This window comes from Camponotus vicinus, unplaced genomic scaffold, assembly GCF_025532165.1.
Source record: "Camponotus vicinus isolate PSW18456_S1 unplaced genomic scaffold, iyCamVici1.0 SCAF_3, whole genome shotgun sequence".
In the NCBI taxonomy this organism is placed as follows: Eukaryota; Metazoa; Arthropoda; class Insecta; order Hymenoptera; family Formicidae; genus Camponotus; species Camponotus vicinus.
Genome location: NW_028141967.1, coordinates 12,803,050 through 12,820,442, shown reverse-complemented (window position 1 = coordinate 12,820,442; position 17,393 = coordinate 12,803,050). Strand labels below are relative to the sequence as shown.

At 32.3% G+C, this 17,393-nt stretch overlaps 2 protein-coding genes and 1 long non-coding RNA gene across 6 annotated transcripts; 2 read left to right on the top strand and 1 right to left on the bottom strand.

Moving 5' to 3' along the window:
• Positions 1-2,003: 2,003 nt before the first annotated feature.
• On the bottom strand, positions 2,004-6,730 carry LOC145968438 (uncharacterized). 2 transcript variants are annotated; one of them, XR_014437735.1, is made up of 4 exons: positions 6,716-6,730; positions 2,912-3,071; positions 2,431-2,543; positions 2,004-2,165 (listed from the first exon to the last, which is right to left on the bottom strand). It is a non-coding gene; the product is annotated as an uncharacterized LOC145968438 (long non-coding RNA). The 2 variants fall into 2 exon arrangements; XR_014437734.1 differs by lacking the exon at positions 6,716-6,730 and having other exon boundaries at positions 2,912-3,076.
• On the top strand, positions 4,113-10,159 carry LOC145968437 (uncharacterized). 3 transcript variants are annotated; one of them, XR_014437732.1, is made up of 6 exons: positions 4,113-4,285; positions 4,715-4,948; positions 5,131-5,351; positions 8,432-8,591; positions 8,959-9,071; positions 9,327-10,159. XR_014437732.1 is itself a non-coding variant. In XM_083093881.1 (4 exons), the coding sequence occupies exons 1-4, from the start codon at positions 4,147-4,149 to the stop codon at positions 5,879-5,881; spliced, it is 618 nt and encodes a 205-aa protein (XP_082950007.1). In that variant the 5' UTR covers positions 4,113-4,146; the 3' UTR covers positions 5,882-5,972. The 3 variants fall into 3 exon arrangements, 1 of the variants encoding a protein (XP_082950007.1); XR_014437733.1 differs by having other exon boundaries at positions 8,959-9,075; XM_083093881.1 differs by lacking the exons at positions 8,432-8,591; positions 8,959-9,071; positions 9,327-10,159 and adding an exon at positions 5,858-5,972.
• A 3,829-nt stretch (positions 10,160-13,988) lies between these two features.
• Positions 13,989-15,840, top strand: LOC145968241 (uncharacterized). Its single transcript, XM_083093592.1, has 2 exons — positions 13,989-14,706; positions 14,828-15,840. The coding sequence occupies exon 1, from the start codon at positions 13,989-13,991 to the stop codon at positions 14,679-14,681; it is 693 nt and encodes a 230-aa protein (XP_082949718.1). The 3' UTR covers positions 14,682-14,706; positions 14,828-15,840.
• Positions 15,841-17,393: the final 1,553 nt, after the last annotated feature.

Genomic DNA, 17,393 nt, shown 5'->3' with positions numbered 1-17,393 from the left:
TTTCTTATTATATACTTAAAATTATTTAAAATTATTGCATTCTTATACATATTTTATTGCCATATGTAAAAAATAAAGTTCTGTTACAAACCAAAATAAAGAAAAAGATTATTGCACATATTTAAAAAATAAAATTCTATTATAAGCTGAAAGCTTAAAGAAAAATCCAAAATAAAAATCAATATAATTATAATATTTCAAAAAATTTCATTTCTTTTTTTCATGTTGTTTCATAGTTTGATTTATTCGATCTCCAGCATGCTGTAGCCAGTTCTTAATTACAGCTTGAATTTTATGCGATGAAATACTTTTCCCACTAATACTGATGATTACTTCTGAAAAAAATATTTATTAATTATAATTTCGTAATAAAAAAATTTACATATGTAAAATTTACATATATTTTTTGATGCACCAAGAGCATGTTACTCTGCACGAATATATATATATATATATATATATATATATATATATATATATATATACACGGTGAGTCATTTTAATCTATAATCCCAATTATCTCGTTGGCAAAGCATGACAGAGAAAAAATTTTCCCACAAAAGTTGTTTGGTTTCGAGGGGGCCATAAGATGGTATCATTGGTTTGACCTTGAAGAGTTATTTGAAGGTCACATGAAGATCACCTTCAATTTCTTAAATGGAACCTACTATTTGTCATTGCATATTCTTGTAGCTTATCTCGAGAACTTTCCAAAACACTATAATTAAGTACCTTTTCGTTAAGTACTTTTTGAGTTATGAGGCTTGAAATAATTTCTTAATTTTACATAAACCGTAAAATATCTTGTAAAATATTCATTTTTCGATTATCTTACCTCAATACTTTTACGTACAAAATAATGAGAGGAATCAACTGGTGTAAAGAAAACACATAGTTGTTTTGAAGAAAAAATATGTAATTTGCAATTAACAATTCCATATTTCTTCTTAAACGACTATGTGTTTTCTTTACACCAATTGATTCCTCTCATTATTTTGTACATAAAAGTATTAAGGTAAGATAATCGAAAAATGAATATTTTACAAGATATTTTACGGTTTATGTAAAATTAAGACATTATTTCAAGCCTCATAACTCAAAAAGTACTTAACGAAAAGGTACTTAATTATAGTGTTTCGGAAAGCTCTCGAGATAAGCTACAAGAATATGCAATGACAAATAATAGGTTCCATTTAAGAAATTGAAGGTGACCTTCATGTGACCTTCAAATAACTCTTCAAGGTCAAACCAATGATACCATCTTATGGCCCCCAAAGAAACAAACAACTTTTGTGGGAAAATTTTTTCTCTGTCATGCTTTGCCAACGAGATAATTGGGATTATAGATTAAAATGACTCACCGTGTATATTCATTGATTCAGTTATTTTGTTATTCATATTCCCTGGCAAAAATGAGACGTTTGTTTGGCGTTTACATGAACGTTTGTGGAAGTTCGTCGAGAGTTTAAAAACGATTAGTAAAGAGTTTGTAGAACAAAAATTGCAACACTGCAGCGTTTGATAAGCATTCAAAACCCAACAGCGTTATGTAAGTGCTCTTACAAAGTTTGAAAAGCATATAAACTCTCAGAAAACCCTCACTCAACGGTTGTTAACGCTTTATAAAGTTTCTTATTTTCGCCAGGGTTAGTCAGTGTACAGAATAATATGCTCCTGCTGCATGTGTATACCCACACAACATTATGTCGTCTTAAAGATGTCTTAAAGACGTCATGAAATTTCTAAAGACGTCTTAAGAAGTTATCAGAATTACATCTTTATGACGTCTTTAAGACGTCTTATGTCCCGATTTAAGATATCTGTCGGGCATTGTTTTAAGACGTCTCACTCAAGACGTCCCAATCAAGATATAATTAAATGTCTCACTAAGGATGTCATAAAGACGTCTCAGACATTTCAATTAAGACGACTTTTAGACGTGCGTAATTCGGTCGGTAAAATAGCTGCATATTGATTTATTCTATAATAAATAACAAAACTCATCATTTTAAGTTCATTTCTTTATTATATTTTGGTTGATACAAAGTTTTCAATGGTACAACTAGTCTAGTAGCATCAATACGCGATGATGACCAAGCATTCCATTGCGCACATCGTCACAATCTTCATTTTGTTGAATAAAATCTTCATATGTTGTCATAGTGCTGTAAAAAAATATACAAAAGATAATTAATATATTTTTTTTTACAATATAGAATTTAATTTTTTACACACACACACACACACACACACAAAATTAAATATATAAGTGAAATATGATATAAGATGATATATACATTTACATATTTTAAAAAACATATTAATTTCAATGTTTTCTCATTTTCAACACTAAAAATGTTATGCAGCAACATTATACAGCCCTATTGTTTTTTAAATAATATCGTATGGAATTTTCAATAATTTACCAACCTTTTTCTCCTTATTTCTTAAATAGTCGAGGCGATCTCCCGCATGTCGTAACCATTCTTGGATGGTCTTTTTAATATCGTGCATATTACTTTTTTCGTCGTCCGAAACGTATGCTGAAAAACGATTTGTTACATAATTATTAAAATATTTTGTGCTTTAATTCCAATAGTTAGAATAGGGTAGTCATGAAGTAAAGTATAGCTATAAACGTTTGTAACTTTTGGAAAGAATATAAAAATTTTGATCCGTAAAAAATTGGAAAGAGTATAAAGTGTAGAAGAATATTTGAACGAAATTTGAAGTAAGATCTTATTAATAATTCTGAAGAAAAATTTAAAGTTAAAAGTGCACGTTACATCTAAGCATATGTTAGATACTATCTCGAATACTGATGTTCGAATACATTAAAGGTGCAACTATTTTTAAGCAATATTACATAAAAAGGAGAAATAAAAATATATCTTAAAGAAATAATAATTACCCATAATAACTGTGACAAAACTTGTGTCCTTAATTGCCGTTCATCCTTTTTGGCCTGTCCATGAAAATTTGCGGCACAATTCATCCGATAATGTGTATTTTATAATATTCCTTGTCTTGTGAACGAAAGTGTTTCCTCCAATTTTTGCAATTTTCCTTTTCTATAACAGAATGTTACAAAAATGTTTAATAATATTTTCAATTTAAGCCGCTTGAATTGAAGAAAAAGGAAACATGAATTTAATTATATTGCATATTTGCAATAATGCAGTTATTTGAAATTAAATTGAATGTTGCACACAAAATGGACACAGTATATATTGCGAATACACTAGCAACTTATGACAAATGACTGCTATCATAAGATAAATGAAAACTTTATCTGAGATGCTCCTTTCTTCCCATCTTTCATCGAGTGCGATTGTGATTGTGGTTGTGCAAGCTGAAGAAAATCTTTCGATTCGAAGAAATAAAGGTAACGTAAACTACGAATAGATAGATTTTAGTATTGATAAAGTTTCGAAACAATCGGTGTATGAAAATTGAAAATGGTGGTCGTTCTATATACAAGGTGTCCCATTTTAAATAACGACCTCAAATATTTCTCAAATAATACGTTTTACATAAAAATGTTTTAGACAAAAGTTATATAGTTTCGAGGGGGCCATAAGATGTTACCATTGGTTTGACCTTGGACAGTCATTTGAAGGTCACGTGAAGGTCACTTCAATTTTTTTAAATTGCACTCCCTTTTTTATTGCATATTCTTGTAGCTGACCTCGAGAGCTTTCCAAAACACTATAATTAAGTTAGTTTTCATTAAGTACTTTCCGAGTTATGAGGCTTGAAGTCGTTTCTTAATTTTACATAAACCGTAAAATATCTTGTAAAATATTCATTTTTCGATTATCTTACCTTAATACTTTTATGTACAAAATAATTAGAGGAATTGTTAATTGCAAATTACAAATTTTTTTTCGAAACACCTATGTGTTTTCTTTACACCAATTGATTACTCTCATTATTTTATACATAAAAGTATTAAGGTAATCGAAAAATGAATATTTTACAAGATATTTTACGGTTTATATAAAATTAAGAAACGAATTCAAGCCTTATAACTCAGAAAGTACTTAATGAAAACTAACTTAATTATAGTGTTTTGGAAAGCTCTCGAAATAAGCTACAAGAATATGCAATGAAAAGTAGGTGGTTCCATTTAAGAAATTGAAGGTAATGCCGAAGTATAAGAAATTCAGAGATTTATCTCGAAGACAACAAAACAGACGATTGTTATCACAAGAACGAAAGAGAAATGTTACTGCCATTTCGATAACGAAAAATTGGCAAGACAATGAAGGCAAGCAAAATAATGGTATGTTTTTTTACTTTTCAGGAAAAAAAGAAGCTTATATAAAGAAGTGATTAAATACTTTGTGAAGTTCAATTAATGATTTGTTGTTAATAAATTGTATTTATTTATTTCTTATCTAATTAAACTATTCATAAAGTATATAGCCACTTGTTTATAAGCAAACTCTTATAGCAATATTTAAATTAGATTATGTTTATTAAAAAATTATCTTTTTAAAAAAGGATGCTAAGTCCACATCAAAAACTGTTACATATACTTAAAAAATTTTCAAATTATTTTAATTTTGTGTAAAATATATTCTAGAAAAAATAATATAAAAAATTGCGTTAAGTGAAAATTATATAAAATAGTTTACAATGAATGAAATTTAATAACACTGTGATGAACAGTATAACTAACAAAATGAACTCACAGACTTTATATTTACAGATGTTGACATTACTGATAAGGAATGGTTGAACGAAAGTTTAGTAGGTGATTACGTGTCTTGCGGTAATGCTAATGTGCGTGATGATGGTAATGGGCTTAATAATGACAATGTGCCTGATGATAATAATGATGATGATGATATTGATGACAATATGATTAGCCCCGATAATGTGCTTGACGGTGATGACATGACAACTTTCAATGCCAACGGCAATCAGTTGGAAAAATGCTATGGTATGTATTAAACTTTATTCTTTATTCTTCCTTCTTAATTATATCGTTATATTGTACTTATAATAGCAATATGTTATATGTACTTAATTTCGTATGTATGTACTTGTGTAAAATAACTAAACAGATAATTTTAATGATACTTATAAAGAGAAATAAATATTTTTCTTTTTTATCTTATACAGATGCGTGTCGTACCGAACAAAAAATTATTAAAAATCTCATACAAAAGAATACGAGACAGTTGGAGATAATAATAAATTTAATAAATAACGTAGGACCAGCTAATACAATATATAATAATGACGAAGTCCAATTATTGCCGGAATTTCCGCTATCAACAGTTGACGAATTTTTCAAATTTGACACGGATCTCCAAAAGGACAGAGAGATTCGGAAACAATTAGTGAGTACTTTTCTGTTTTTGCGTCCATTTCTTTTTTCTTCTTCTCTCTATTTTTAAATGTGAAATAAATGTATATTTCTATAATTCAATCAACAACAAAAATTCTTTTGTAGAGATAAAAGTAGAAGACAAAATCTAGATATTGAATATACTAGGTGTCACACTAATTAATTCCTCTCATTATTTTGTACATAAAAGTATTAAGATAAGATAATTGGTGTAAAAAAAACACATAGTTGTTTCGAAAAAAAAATATGTAATTTGCAATTAACAATTACAATTTTTTCTTAAAAATAACTATGTTTTCTTTACACCAATTGATTCCTCTCATTATTTTGTACATAAAAGTATTAAGGTGAGGTAATCGAAAAATGAATATTTTACGATTACCTCACCTTAATACTTTTATGTACAAAATAAGATATTTTACGGTTTATATAAAATTAAGAAACGATTTCAAGCCTCATAACTCTGCAAGTACTTAATGAAAACTAACTTAATTATAGTGTTTTGGAAAGCTCTCGAGATAAGCTACAAGAATAATAACGCAATGAAAAATAAATGATTCCATTTAAGAAATTGAAGGTGACCTTCACATGATCTCGACAACGCTATTCAAGGTCGTACTAATATTACTGTGCATTATTTGAAACTCTATAACTTTTATAGGAAACATTTTTGTCTGCCATTCTCGGTTTTCGAGATATTCGGCTGATACGGGTGGTCTGAAACACCCTGTATATATACAGGGCGATCCTGAAAAACGTTATGTCTTTAAAATGACGTATTCCTGACACCATTCTAAGACAATTTTTCCTTTACCAAAATTTGATTTGAAGCGTAGTTTTTGAATTATGAGCAAAAATAGTTAGTAAATCACGCGTCGGGTACAGAAGGCAGGCAGGAGCGGCGCGGCGTGCCGCGAGCGCGGGCGCAGCTGACCGCCCGACGGGTGATTATCACCGCATGAGTCGCTAACTATTTTATCTTATAACATAAAATTATGCTTTAAATAAAATTTTGGTAAAGAAGAAAATGTCTTAGAATTACGTCAGAAATACGTGTTCCTTAAAATAACGTTATTTTAATAATGAAAAGTTGTTCCGGATCGCCGGCCGTCCGACGTTGCAATCAGCTGATTGCTACACGCGATGTGTGTATGGCGGAGTGTGTGCGTAAGAGAGAGAGAGAAAGAGAGAGAGAGAGGGTAGGAGGGACAGACATTCATACACACGCACGCACTTTTTTCTCGCTCTCTTTCTCTCTTTTACGCAACACTCATACACTCTCTCATTCAGTCTCTCACTCACACTCTCTCGGTCACTCACTCACTCACTCACCTGCTTACTCACTTGCTCACTCACCTTGTAGCAGCGTAGCGAATCTTCATGCTATGTATTGTTGTTATCTGCTGCACGGTTATGATTGCTAGAGATGCGCGACACATCGAAATTTTTTCGATTATTAATCTCACACTCGATTGACACAATACAGATTACACGATAACGAGTTTACTGTTTATTCACTCACTATTGATTTATCGATACCAAAAATTACTTTCAAAGAAACGCGAATGCAAACAACACATGACTCGACGCGAAGCGACGGACGGAAATAGTTATTATTTATAATAAATAATTAATTTTTTAAGTATGTCATTATACGTTTCATGTTTTCTACCGCATTCGCAATGCGAAGGTTTTAGCCGATCGTTCGTCTTATCTCGCGTCAATCACGCGCCACGCGCAAGTCGTTTGTTAGATGTCGCGTGTCGCGTTTCTGGCAACATAACTCTTGTGGTCGCGCAGTCTCCGCGGTCCGTCGCTTCGCGTCGAGTCATGTGTTGTTTGCATTCGCGTTTCTTTGAAAGTAATTTTTGGTATCGATAAATCAATAGTGAGTGAATAAACAGTAAACTCGTTATCGTGTAATCTGTATTGTGTCAATCGAGTGTGAGATTAATAATCGAAAAAATTTCGATGTGTCGCGCATCTCTAGCAATCATAACCGTGCAGCCGATAACAACAATACATAGCATGAAGATTCGCTACGCTGCTACAAGGTGAGTGAGCAAGTGAGTAAGCAGGTGAGTGAGTGAGTGAGTGACCGAGAGAGTGTGAGTGAGAGACTGAATGAGAGAGTGTATGAGTGTTGCGTAAAAGAGAGAAAGAGAGCGAGAAAAAAGTGCGTGCGTGTGTATGAATGTCTGTCCCTCCTACCCTCTCTCTCTCTCTTTCTCTCTCTCTCTTACGCACACACTCCGCCATACACACATCGCGTGTAGCAATTAGCTGATTGCAACGTCGGACGGCCGGCGATCCGGAACAACTTTTCATTATTAAAATAACGTTATTTTAAGGAACACGTATTTCTGACGTAATTCTAAGACATTTTCTTCTTTACCAAAATTTTATTTAAAGCATAATTTTATGTTATAAGATAAAATAGTTAGCGACTCATGCGGTGATAATCACCCGTCGGGCGGTCAGCTGCGCCCGCGCTCGCGGCACGCCGCGCCGCTCCTGCCTGCCTTCTGTACCCGACGCGTGATTTACTAACTATTTTTGCTCATAATTCAAAAACTACGCTTCAAATCAAATTTTGGTAAAGGAAAAATTGTCTTAGAATGGTGTCAGGAATACGTCATTTTAAAGACATAACGTTTTTCAGGATCGCCCTGTATATATATATATATATATATATATATATATATATATATATATATATTTATTTATTTATTTATTCATATAATAAAAACAATTTTGAAAAATAAAATAATTAAAATAATAGGCTCAACATAATAATAAATTACTAAGGGGTAAAAAGGCAAATAAAAATCAAAAGACACGCGGTTATTAGTGCGCAAATTTAGATATATAGTATAAAATATTTACTTAAATTTACTTAAAGCGTAATATATAACATTCTTTTAAATTTTATTACAATTTTTGCTGCCTTTTGTCGCTTAGTAATTTTGAAAGAAGCTCTTAAAATATATTAAATTCATGTTTCCTTTTTCTTCAATTCAAGCGGCTTAAATTGAAAATATTATTAAACATTTTTGTAACATTCTGTTATAGAAAAGGAAAATTGCAAAAATTGGAGGAAACACTTTCGTTCACAAGACAAGGAATATTATAAAATACACATTATCGGATGAATTGTGCCGCAAATTATCATGAACAGGCCAAAAAGGATCAACGGCAATTAAGGACACAAGTTTTGTCACAGTTATTATGGGTAATTATTATTTCTTTAAGATATATTTTTATTTCTCCTTTTTATGTAATATTGCTTAAAAATAGTTGCACCTTTAATGTATTCGAACATCAGTATTCGAGATAGTATCTAACATATGCTAGATGTAACGTGCACTTTTAACTTTAAATTTTTCTTCAGAATTATTAATAAGATCTTACTTCAAATTTCGTTCAAATATTCTTCTACACTTTATACTCTTTCCAATTTTTTACGGATCAAAATTTTTATATTCTTTCCAAAAGTTACAAACGTTTATAGCTATACTTTACTTCATGACTACCCTATTCTAACTATTGGAATTAAAGCACAAAATATTTTAATAATTATGTAACAAATCGTTTTTCAGCATACGTTTCGGACGACGAAAAAAGTAATATGCACGATATTAAAAAGACCATCCAAGAATGGTTACGACATGCGGGAGATCGCCTCAACTATTTAAGAAATAAGGAGAAAAAGGTTGGTAAATTATTGAAAATTCCATACGATATTATTTAAAAAACAATAGGGCTGTATAATGTTGCTGCATAACATTTTTAGTGTTGAAAATGAGAAAACATTGAAATTAATATACGTTTTTTAATATATGTAAATGTATATCATCTTATATCATATTTCACTTATATTTAATTTTGTGTGTGTGTGTGTGTAAAAAATTAAATTCTATATTGTAAAAAAAAATATATTAATTATCTTTTGTATATTTTTTTACAGCACTATGACAACATATGAAGATTTTATTCAACAAAATGAAGATTGTGACGATGTGCGCAATGGAATGCTTGGTCATCATCGCGTATTGATGCTACTAGACTAGTTGTACCATTGAAAACTTTGTATCAACCAATTAAGGAACGAGTAGATTTTCCGCCAATTCAATATGATCCAGTTTTATGTACAAGATTTACATGCAGAGCTATTTTAAATCCATTATATCAAGTAGACTATCGTGCAAAATTATGGATCTGCAATTTTTGCTCTCAGAGAAATCCTGTAAGAAAAAATTCTATCCATTTTCTTTTAAGCTAAATCATTTTAGCTAGACTAGAGTTTAACTTAATTAGATTTAAGCTAACAATTGTTCAATTTTGGAAGTAAATTCAGCAGAATAGTAAGCTATAGGTCCTTGATAAAAAATGACTAAAATAATATGATTTAGATTGTACAGATCATAAGATTTCAATCTTGTGTTATAGTATGTATGTATATACACAGCATATATATGCTATACACATAAATGAATAGAGTAAAAATCATTTTTTATTTATCACAAACATTTTGAAAAATATTAAAGTAGTTTATTTCTATTAGAAATTAAAGTATATTTTAATGTATTTCTTTATTATGTATTTACATTCATATTCTATTCTTTATTACTTCATTTAAATTCGTATTTTATTTAATACATAATTCTCTTGTAATATTCTCCTCTCTATATCATATAAGATATAATTTAAAAAGTAATCATAAATTATTTATTAGGAGCATATAGTGTTCATAAAAATATGTATAAATATTCAAAATATAATAAAGAAATGAACTTAAAATGATGAGTTTTGTTATTTATTATAGAATAAATCAATAAATCAATATGCAGCTATTTTACCGACCGAATTACGCACGTCTAAAAATCGTCTTAATTGAAATGTCTGAGACGTCTTTATAACATCCTGAGTGAGACATTTAATTATATATCTTGATTGGGACGTCTTGAGTGAGACGTCTTAAAACAATGCCCGACAGATATCTTAAATCGGGACATAAAACGTATTAAAGACGTCATAAAGATGTAATTCTGATAACTTCTTAAGACGTCTTTAGAAATTTCATGACGTCTTTAAGGCCGGTATTCATAGTCCGGTCTTATATTTAAGATCGTCTTTAGTTCATCTTCAGATAATCCATAGCCAATGAAATGATACATACAATATCTAAAGATGAACTTAAGACGATCTTAAATATAAGAACGGACTATGAATACCGGCCTAAGACGACATAATGTTGTGTGGGATTGGTCACACTGAATTATTTTGTCATGTTGGCAACCCTTTAATCAACGATTGAGTTAGGGCCTCCGCACAAGGTGTTCCGTATCGCATTACGTTACGTTAAGTATAGATCGTAAATTTAACTCCGTACGTAAAATTAAACTTCAGTCAACGCACAGAAGAAATCGTAACGTAAAGACGAAATGTCTTTACGTTACTCTACCTAGCTTGCGTATGTATATACATATAAACATGCGTTATCGCAGAGCGCATGCGCAGAATAGAATACCTTTATATACCTATCTGTGATTTGTACATAAAATCGAAGCCGTCTTATATATAAGGAGTTAGCAGTCTAGTATATATAGAAGTCTGTGGTTTTGTGTTAAGAGAAACTAACTATCATTCTGTTCCGTTATGTTGGCAAACATTTGTTTTTTATACGAAGCCTATGTATTAAAACACGCAGTAGTTTTAGTCCTCTTTGTAACATGCGCAGCATAAAAGTTTTCTCGAAGAATAAAGTTTATTCTATTGTACAAGTAGGTCTGACATTTAATATAAAACCTACAACAGGTTATGGGCCCAGAACGTTTTATTTTGAGAGTCCTGCGTGCATAAATTGAATCGCCGTTTTTTTTAACAAAGGACATTAACATGTCCAGCACAACGGTAGTAAATGCAAGTGCTTTACCGCATTTCGAGAAGTTAGATGGACAAAATAATTACAACACTTGGAAATTCTTTATGGAATTATATCTAATTCATGAAGATCTATGGGATTGTGTTGTTTCACATGAAGATGACCCTGGCGAAAATAAGAAACTTTATAAAGCGTTAACAACCGTTGAGTGAGGGTTTTCTGAGAGTTTATATGCTTTTCAAACTTTGTAAGAGCACTTACATAACGCTGTTGGGTTTTGAATGCTTATCAAACGCTGCAGTGTTGCAATTTTTGTTCTACAAACTCTTTATATAATGTTACATGAAAGTTTTGCAATGCTGAGGTAACATTTTTCAGAGTACGTTCAGTAAACGTTGATACATCTTCGTGTACAGAGTTTACTCAGACTTTTCAAACGTTTACGTTTACGCTATAACGTACAAACGTCTTTTAAACGCTGCAGTGTTGCAATTTTTGTTCTACAAACTCTTTACTAATCGTTTTTAAACTCTCGACGAACTTCCACAAACGTTCATGTAAACGCCAAACAAACGTCTCATTTTTGCCAGGGGAGGCTGAAGGAAGCCCAGAAACCAGAAGAAAGGATCAACGTGCTCGTGCAAAGATCTGTTTGATGATTCAACCACATTGCTTAATCCACGTAAGGAATGCTAAAACCGCAAAAGAAACTTGGAATAACCTTCAAAACGCTTTCGAAAATAAAGGTTTAACTAGAAGACTAAATTTATTTAGGAGGTTATTTAGTATAAAACTAGAAAATTATAAAAATATTGAGACATATATTACAGAGATTATGCGTTTATCACAACAACTTGCTGATATAAGCGCACCTTTAGATGACGAATTTATCGGCGTCATAATGTTAAATGGTCTCAGTTCTGATTTTGATCCGATGGTCATGGCAATTGAGAGTTCCGGCGTAGATGTAACAAGCGATTTTGTTAAAGGAAAACTGTTGCAGGAAGATGTCAAAAGATCTCGGGAAAATACATTGTCAGATGGCGGAGCGTTCTACACTAAGAATAAAGAGAAGAAGGATTTCAAAGATAAGAAGAAGGATGGTCAAAAATTAAAGAAAGATTTTAGATGCTTTGTGTGCAACGAGAAGGGTCATCGAGCATTAAACTGTCCAAAAAATACAAATAAATCAAATGCAAAGAAATTTCTCAAGGAAACTGAAAAGAAGAATGATGACCTGGCATTATTAACTGCGTTATCTGCAAATATAATAAATGAAGATGATTGGCATATAGACTCTGGTGCGACAACCCTGACAAAAATGAGACGTTTGTTTGGCGTTTACATGAACGTTTGTGGAAGTTCGTCGAGAGTTTAAAAACGATTAGTAAAGAGTTTGTAGAACAAAAATTACAACACTGCAGCGTTTAAAAGACGTTTGTACGTTATAGCGTAAACGTAAACGTTTGAAAAGTCTGAGTAAACTCTGTACACGAAGATGTATCAACGTTTACTGAACGTACTCTGAAAAATGTTACCTCAGCATTGCAAAACTTTCATGTAACATTATATAAAGAGTTTGTAGAACAAAAATTGCAACACTGCAGCGTTTGATAAGCATTCAAAACTCAACAGCGTTATGTAAGTGCTCTTACAAAGTTTGAAAAGCATATAAACTCTCAGAAAACCCTCACTCAACGGTTGTTAACGCTTTATAAAGTTTCATATTTTCGCCAGGGAATGCATATGACAAAACGTAAGGATTGGTTAATAAATTACAATCCCATGATGAAGAAAGAAATTGTATGCGCAAATGATACGAAGCTGTTTAGTGCAGGAGTTGGAGATTTAACATGCAGTTTAAATAATAAGACAGCTACGATGAACAAAGTTATATATGTGTCTAATCTATCAACAAATTTACTGACTGTTAGCACAATGGCAAAAAGAAATCTTGTTATTACATTTACAGAAAGGGGATGTCAATTCTATGACAAAAATGATTGCAGAATTAGAGGCAGAATTAAAGCAACAGCAAGAGAAGAAGGAGGAGTCTATAAACTAGATAAAATAACAGAGAGAGTAAATGTAGCTATTGAAAATTCAGACAAAGCACTGTGGCACAGAAGATTAGGACATTTAGGTAATGAAAATCTAAAGTTGCTGCGTGACGAAATGGCTACTGGAATCAACTTCAAGGAAGAAACTCTACCGCCATGTGTACACTGTCTAAAGGGGAAGCAGACGTGACAACCTTTCAAGAATACAAACGCACAAAGAGCAAGTGAAATATTGGAACTCGTTCATACTGATGTGTGCGGACCCATGAAAGAAACTTCTTGGGGAGGAGCCCGATATTTTATGACTGCAATCGATGATAAAACAAGAAGGACTTTTGTTTATTTTTTGAAGTCAAAGGATGAGGTTAAATCAAAACTTGAAGACTTCAAAACGATGGCAGAAAACCAGACTGGCAAGCAATTAAAAATAGTTCGTTCGGACAATGGTAAGGAGTATACTAATCATTACTTAACAGAATTTTTCAGAAGGAATGGAATACGTCATCAATTGACAGTGGAGTATACACCAGAACAGAACGGTGTTGCCGAGCGAGTCAACAGGACTATAGTGGAAAAGGCTCGGTCTATGCTACAGGAAGCTGGTTTGGACAGCAAGTATTGAGCGGAAGCTGTAAACACAGCTGTTTATCTCAAGAATAGATCCCCAACAAAGGCTGTAAGAGGAATGACATCGGAAGAAGCGTGGACAGGCAGGAAAGTAAATCTAAAACACTTAAGAGTTTTTGGATCGAGAGCTTATGTGCACATTCCAAAGCAACTGAGAACAAAATGGGATTCTAAATCTAAAGAAATGATTTTTGTAGGATTCTGTGAAGATTCCAAAGCATACAGACTTATGGACAAAAATAATCCTCTAGGAAAAATTCAAAAGGCAAGAGATGTTGTCTTTATAGAGACTAAAGAAACACAATCAAATAGTGAATCGCTAGAAGAAAGCACATCTGATACAAATCTGGAAATTTTTCAACAAAAACAACCTAATGTAGAAGCGGAACGTCTGGAGAAAAGTCGGAAAGAAAGTCTAGATGAAAGTCAGGAAGAATCTGAAGATGAATTTATTGATGCGGCTGACAAAACGTTCGAGTTTGAAGATCAGGAATCAAGATATCCGAAGAGAGAAAGAAAGAAGCGAGAATTCCCAGATATGATTCTTTATCAAGCTATATCCAAGACTAATATGGATTTTTCTGGCATAGAACCATCAACAATTGAAGAGGCTTTGAACGGAGAAAATAAAGAAGAATGGAAAAGAGCAATGAAGAAAGAGCTGAATTCGTTGCAGGAGAACAACGCGTGGAACGACGCTGGTCGATCTGCCCACAGGAAAGAGAATTATGGAAAACAAGTGGGTATTTAAAATAAAGAGAGACAGCGATGGAAATGTAAGTAGATATAAAGCGCGGTTAGTAGCAAAAGGATTTACACAAAAACATTTGATAGACTATAACGAGACTTTCTCTCCGGTAGTTAGATATTCAACTTTAAGAATGTTTTTTGTTTTAGCTGCAGAGTTAGGATTGCAGATAGATCATATGGATGTAACTACTGCATTTTTAAACGGAGAATTAAAAGAAAAGATCTATATGGCTCAACCAAAAGGTTTTATTGCTAAGAATCAAGAAAATAAAGTTTGTTTGTTGCAAAAGGCAATTTACGGTTTAAAACAATCTTCGAGAGCCTGGTATGAGAAGATAGATTCTGTATTAATACGGTTAGATTTCAAAGCGTCTAAACTAGAACCTTGTGTATATTATAAAATAGTAAAAGAAACAATTATGATAATTATTTTGTATGTTGATGACATTTTAATATTCAGCAATAACGAAAGCAATAGAGTCAAATTAAAGGAAATTTTAATGTCAAAGTTTAAAATGAAAGATCTTGGATCTGTAAAGTGTTTTTTAGGAATAAGAGTAGAAAAAGAAAAGAATAAAGTGATAATAGATCAAAGAAAATACATTGAGGAAATACTTGCGAAATTTGATATGTCTGAATGCAAATCGGTAGGTACACCCTTAGAAATGGGAAAGAAAATTAACAAGACTGAATCATCACATGAAAAAGACTTACCTTATCAAGCTTTAATTGGTAGTTTAATGTACCTGGCAGTTTGCAGCAGACCTGATATAGCACATGCTGTAAGTCTATTGAGTCAGTTTAATAATTGCTATACAAAGGAACACTGGGTTAGTGCGAAACGCGTACTTAGATATTTAAAAGGGACTTTAGATTATCGTCTTGTTTATAGAAAAACAGGAATGCCCCTAAGTGGATATGTGGATGCAGACTGGGCAGGAGATGAAATTGACAGAAAATCATATACAGGTTTTGCCTTTTTATTAGGAGGTGCTGTTTTTTCGTGGGAAAGTAAAAAACAAAGAACAGTTGCTTTATCAAGTACCGAGGCAGAATATATGGGCTTATCAGAGGCCACGAAGGAAGGTATCTTTATAAGAAATATACTGCAAGAAGTTCTCGGACAACACAATATAATAAAATTGCATAATGATAATCAATCAGCACAAAAATTGGCAAAAAACCCTGTTTTCCACAATCGAAGTAAGCACATAGATGTGCGACATCATTTTGTAAGAGAGGCTGTAAAAAATAGGCAGATTGATTTGGAATTCGTTCCTACAGAAAATATGATCGCTGATATTTTTACCAAAGGTCTTTGTAAGGCAAAGCATGATGCGTGCGTTTTAGGTTTAGGCTTAATGAGTAAAAACAACTAGGATTAAGGGGTAGTGTTGGTAATTAAAGACTTAGTTACTTTGATCTAGTTGTAATCACTAGTTATTTTTTAGTGCTCAGGTTTATTTTATGGTTAGTTACCATTATGTTTTGTGTTAAGAGAAACTAACTATCATTCTGTTCCGTTATGTTGGCAAACATTTGTTTTTTATACGAAGCCTATGTATTAAAACACGCAGTAGTTTTAGGGCCTGAGCAGAATGGCTGCCTTATAATTTTAAGACTATGTTTTATGCCTTAGGTCTTTGTCTTAGGTAACGCACAATACTGTGTGTTATGTCTCGAGTCTTATGTATACGCGAACGTTTGTAAGAAATAAACGTTCGCGTATACATAAGACTCGAGACATAACACACAGTATTGTGCGTTACCTAAGACAAAGACTTAAGGCATAAAACATAGTCTTAAAATTATAAGGCAGCCATTCTGCTCAGGCCCTTAGTCCTCTTTGTAACATGCGCAGCATAAAAGTTTTCTCGAAGAATAAAGTTTATTCTATTGTACAAGTAGCTCTGACATTTAATATAAAACCTACAACAGTAACGTAATGCGATATGGAACACCTTGTGCGGAGGCCTTAATCGGAGTTTGGTCGAAGCGGCCCTTAGGCCCAGTTCCACAATCCAGTTAACTCGAGTTTAACGCAGGGCCTAACATTTGATACGCGTATCAAACGGTCGGTGTAAACCAGGCCACTGAACTATATATAAACTGGAATGGGAACTGAATAGCTTTTCGCGAGCCGAGAGAGAACACTCGTCAGGGCTAGGGACTTCTGCACACAGTACGCGGCAACGCGTTAAGGTACCTTTTCATGTGTCGCTCATCGCTCGTTTTGAGCGATAAAAAAGTCACGTAACTAGATCGTCGCTAACGACTAGCTATTGAGCATGAAAAGGGCTCCAGCAGCGATTTAGAAAGAAAAGTTCCGTTGAGACACGCACAGTATAAAATAAATATAAACAAAATGTTACAAGCAAGAAAATATTATAATTGGATGATTGAGTGCACAAAAATTATAAATGAAAATAATATAAAGCAGAATAATATAAAGAAAAAATTAGCAGTAGCGGCAGTTCTTTATTATTTAGAAGAAAAAAAGAAACGAAAGTGTTTACAAAAAAAAAGTGTTTGGGTTACTCCATCAAACAGATTATTTTTGTAATTAACTAATATAAAATTTATAAATACAAACATTCTACCTAATATAGGATAAAAACACAAATTTTCATCCGTAATAAAATTGGAATAGCCTTCTAGACATGTATGCGTCGGTACTTCATCCTCATTACAAATAGTTTCACATGACATATTC